Source organism: Palaemon carinicauda, chromosome 27 (assembly GCF_036898095.1).
Source record: "Palaemon carinicauda isolate YSFRI2023 chromosome 27, ASM3689809v2, whole genome shotgun sequence".
Classification (NCBI taxonomy): domain Eukaryota; kingdom Metazoa; phylum Arthropoda; class Malacostraca; order Decapoda; family Palaemonidae; genus Palaemon; species Palaemon carinicauda.
In genome coordinates this window covers 22,789,176-22,794,175 of record NC_090751.1, presented here as the reverse complement: position 1 = coordinate 22,794,175, position 5,000 = coordinate 22,789,176, and the positions used below count along the sequence as shown (strand labels likewise).

At 31.1% G+C, this 5,000-nt stretch overlaps 1 protein-coding gene across 2 annotated transcripts in view; it reads right to left on the bottom strand.

Annotated features, from left to right (window-relative positions):
* Positions 1 to 2,270: 2,270 nt before the first annotated feature.
* The window catches only part of LOC137621129 (pro-resilin-like), a 401,646-nt gene continuing 398,916 nt past the window's right edge, over positions 2,271 to 5,000 (bottom strand). For both annotated transcript variants that reach the window (XM_068351557.1, XM_068351558.1), the window contains exons 2-4: positions 4,650 to 4,766; positions 4,026 to 4,202; positions 2,271 to 3,199 (exon numbers count right to left, since the gene is read on the bottom strand). In XM_068351557.1, coding sequence (XP_068207658.1) covers positions 3,110 to 3,199; positions 4,026 to 4,202; positions 4,650 to 4,766 — 384 coding nt within the window. In that variant the 3' untranslated portion in view covers positions 2,271 to 3,109. The remainder of the gene's footprint in view (positions 3,200 to 4,025; positions 4,203 to 4,649; positions 4,767 to 5,000) is intronic.

The following is a 5,000-nucleotide window of genomic DNA, read 5'->3' as shown; positions in this document are numbered from 1 at the left end:
TATATATATATATATATATATATATATATATATATATATATATATATATATATATATATATATATATATATATATATATATATATATATATATATAGAATATATATATATATATATATATATATATATATATATATATATATATATATATATATATATATATCCCTTTCTGAGTGAGGATACCTTAACGTGGCGAAAGGGTTTGTGTTTCGTCATGATCAGTAAAGCTGTACTAATCAGGGCCATCCACAGTAAGTGGTTTGCTGTGAGCGTTCAGACAAAAGTCTCCCAACCTCACCAATCCGCAATTGACCATCGTGGTTATGAAAACTGGCCAGACCCTAGTCATGAATAAGGACATGTCTGAGGCCTTTTCATGCAGTGGACTAAAAACAGCTGCATATGTTGTTATTGTTCTTGTGGGTGTATACATATAGCAAATCTTGATAAATTTAAGCTAATTTTCAGAGAGAATTATTGGAATAAAGTTGTTAGCAAAAGTCTCTTGTTGCACTTGTTCCACGCACTGCCTACCCAATACAAACTAATTTTAGCTGTAAAAATAGAACACTTAGATTTGGAGAGTATTAAGAAAAATTGATTGAGCGAGATATGTGAATCATCCTAGAAAACGTGGCAAGACAACTTACGTTCTTGAAACGAAGGATCAGAATATTTTGTGATAGTACGTCCATGTGGTATGACTGGTCGACGAAACATTGGTTTCAAATCAAGAGTCTTAGAAAGGAGACCTAGAACAAGTATGACAGATAACTAGCAGGATGCTGATAAACTCAGTCGTAACTATGAAGGACATGTACTGTATATGTGATGTGTGTATGTATATATATACACACACACATACAGCATATATATATAAAATATATATATATATATATATTATATATATATATATATATATATATATATATATATATATATATATATATATATATATATATATATATATATATATATATATATATATATATATATATGTACACACATAAATACATAAATACATACTCATATATATACACACATATATCAGAAGAATTAAAATGTATACAATACAATGCTAATTGAGATTCATAGTACTCAGTAAATGTATAAGCTTGTAAGACAAACTGGATGTATCTTCAAGAGGTAAATAGACCACAGTGTTTTCATTTTCTCGTAGACTCCCACGAAATATATATATATATATATATATATATATATATATATATATATATATATATATATATATATATATATATATATATATATATTAGAATATAAGTTTTTTCCTTCAAGTGGGTGGCAACTGAATGAGTTGACCTCTGATGTTAAGCAAGTATTTAAAATGATAATGTTGAAAGTCCTAAGCGATTAAAGTGCCACATAATACACATACATATACTGTATATATGTATATATAATAAACACACAAACGCACACACACATACATACATACATACATACATACATACATACATACATACATACATACTATATATATATATATATATATATATATATATATATATATATATATATATATATATATATATATATATCTGTGTGTGTGCGCACGCGCGTATGTATGTATGTATGTATGTATGCAATGAATTGTTAAATCTCATTACAGAAATATCTCAAAATATCGTTAAGGACTTGGGAAAACAATAAATGATGCGATTAAAATAATAGACTTCCATTAATTTCTGAGATAATTACCTCATAGAAATTAGAGTACATTCAGAATAAAATTTCGAGTGATTGATTTGAAGTTATCTGGCATCCTGACATCTAAGGTCATTGACGCCGATCAGAATAAAAGAAACCACAGCCAATTATTATATACGAATAAACAAATATAACGCGCGAAATATAAAAATAATATCGAATGATAATATTGAATGAGGCCAAGAAATTTAAATATTATAATTAGTAATTATAAAATAATAATAATGATAATAATAATAATAATAATAATAATAATAATAATAATAATAATAATAATAATAATAATTAAAATAATAATAATGATAATAATGAACTTTATGTAATGAATTTAGCTATATACGACCAGAGTGACGGTTATTAGATTAGATACATACAAAATTGTTATAATAAAAAAATAAATGTTTTGAAACATATATATTTGATTATTTCTCAAGTAAGCGAATTCTCAATTTCCTTACAAATTAATGCTTCGCCATAAAATCGATCACAGGGTTAGAAAGAAAACATAATAAAGAAGACTAGATATAATTTATTAAAGTACATATTTCGTGTATATCCTCAAACACGTAGCAGAAGTATATCATTGATACAACAGTCCCAAATACAGTACGCATGCGTAAGTATTCCGTAACACATAACTCAAATCACACCTGAACCGAATGTAAGAATGAAGTAGTGTGATTTGTATGCAGACTCTATTGAGGGCCAATATTTTCCAATGTTCTGGTTATGTCAATAATACGAGATTCTTGGCTGAAATCGTCAAAATATCTTAGGAAATTACGAAAATTTTATCTATAAGTTAAACTTTATACTTTTGAATAGTTAAACACGATAAATACATCATTAAATTTTGCGTGGCCTACACACATACACACACCAGTTTAAATTCTTACTTCCTAATGCAATAAAGATGACATCATAATATAACAGAAAAAAATATTCCAAACATATGTTTAAAGATGAGCTTTATCCGTCAACTAAATGGAATGGCAAAACACATATCTATATCTCTAAAACTGTAAGCAGTTCCTCCTTACACTAAAGAAAAAGAAAACTTTCGGGAATAATTCTACAACGCACAAACTGATTAGGAACACAAATGCATTTGCACATCCAATCATACACATATAAAATATAAGAACTGAGAGGTACAAAATGGCAACCAAAGATATTTTAAAATCAATATCCTTCGTTAAACAAGAAAAAATAATTAGGGAATCACAGTAAGATATAAAGGCAGATTTCCAGAGTTCAGTGATAAAATATAAAGCAAAATTTACCAAAATATGAATACGTTATTTCTCTAATCTTGAACGTTGGAAATCGACAGGAAACACAAGTGACCAGAATAATTTTGTATTTATCACATATTACGAATTTTATTTGCCATAACCTGGTTTGGGGCCTATGGGGCCGATAGGACCAGGGCCAACAGGTGCTGGGAAGCTGGCTGTTCCTTCATAGGCCACCTGTGGGGAGACGAAGAAACTCGTGAACTAATTCTTGAACAAATACCTAGTTGTTCATAGAATTACCTAAAAACCGTTTGTAGATTTACATATATACTAATCATAAAGCTTTAGAAGATACAGCGTAATTCAAGCGCTCTGTTAATGATATCACATTTTGACTTTAATTCCTGATAAGATAAGAGCACTCGGTATCTAACTGTTGGCATCCAAACGAAAAGTACCTAATTGACACCGTTTAACTTTCTTGAACTAGTATGCCAGGATTCCCAATATTTGAGTCAACTTGATACATACAAGATAATTAATTACAACATGGAAATATACAATTATATATCAATACCCAAAGCCAAACTTTTATCCATTACTCAAACGTTCATTTATATACTAATATACTAATTGCATATGGAGGGATATCCCATCTATAAAGGTATCAGGTTAAAATGTACTCCACTTTTGACTTGAAAAAAGATAATTATTTAATTACCGACTGTCACTTTTTACTACATTTAAATATCTATTGAAGTAAAACTTCCAGATTAAGATTCTACTCTGATCATATGTAGAATAACCTAACTCCCCAAAAATATACAATCTTTTCCTTTGGTCACTATACCATTATAGAAAATGTTAACCCCAGTGTAACTCATTAACCGATATATAATGTAATCAACTCTTTTTTTTCATAATAATTCACAAATTGAATGTCAATCTTCTTTGTATAATTACCTCAACAAAATACATAGACCCCTATTCTGAAAAATTTCCTTAATACTCCTAACTATCCCTAAAAACACTACAATATCTCTTACTGCAGTAGAATTACCTCTGCGTTGTAACCGCTGTAATCCGCCGTGTAAGTGACCACTTGCTTGCGACCGTCGGGAAGGAGGACGTAGTAGCTCCCCTTGACAGCGTTCCCGTCGGAGGTCTCGGCGTGGCCGAAGTCGTTGCCGGTATAGGAGTCCGCAACGCCGTAACCAAAGTTATAAGGCATCAGTGGCTTCGAACGGAAGGAAACGCAATTGGTGATAATAACTGATTTTTTATAACATTATTTTCTGAAAATAGGTTATTTCCTGATATTTATGGATCAAGTGGTATTCTATGACCAACTGTTGATGATAGAGAAATAAAGGGGGTTTTTTTTCCAGAACAGCCCAAGCGCCGCATGCAAAGCCATGCTTTACTACTAAATAATCTAGGGGGGAGAGAGAGAGAGAGAGAGAGAGAGAGAGAGAGAGAGAGAGAGAGAGAGAGAGAGAGAGAGAGAGAGAGAGAGAGAGAGAGTTCGCTATCTTGTATGCAAATTCCAATCATAGTCTCTACTCACTCATCATGATTTTGACAATAAAAGCAGAAATACGAGTACACAGCACAGTATATACAAGGGAGAAAATACGGTAAAGAGGCATTTGCATGGCCAAATGCCATTATGGTAATTACTCACATAGGCGACAGGGCCAGCAGGAACGATGGGTCCCGGAACTCCGACGTTGGGAGGGCCGTAATTGAAATTGGCAATTGCGCTGCCAACAACCGCCAAAATAACGGTAACTACGCCGGCCTGAGGAATTTGAGGGCAAAGTTATATGTTGGAACATGTCATATCGGCACTCCGGCTGGTTACGGTCATGACGATAGTTATTTTTCGCGTTTGGTATTAACAAAAATGTTTTCACTGCATTCAGTAGATAGGTGAATAAATTTCATGTACTTCACACGCACAGACATACGCACATACATACACACACACACACACAATTATATATATATATATATATATATATATATATATATA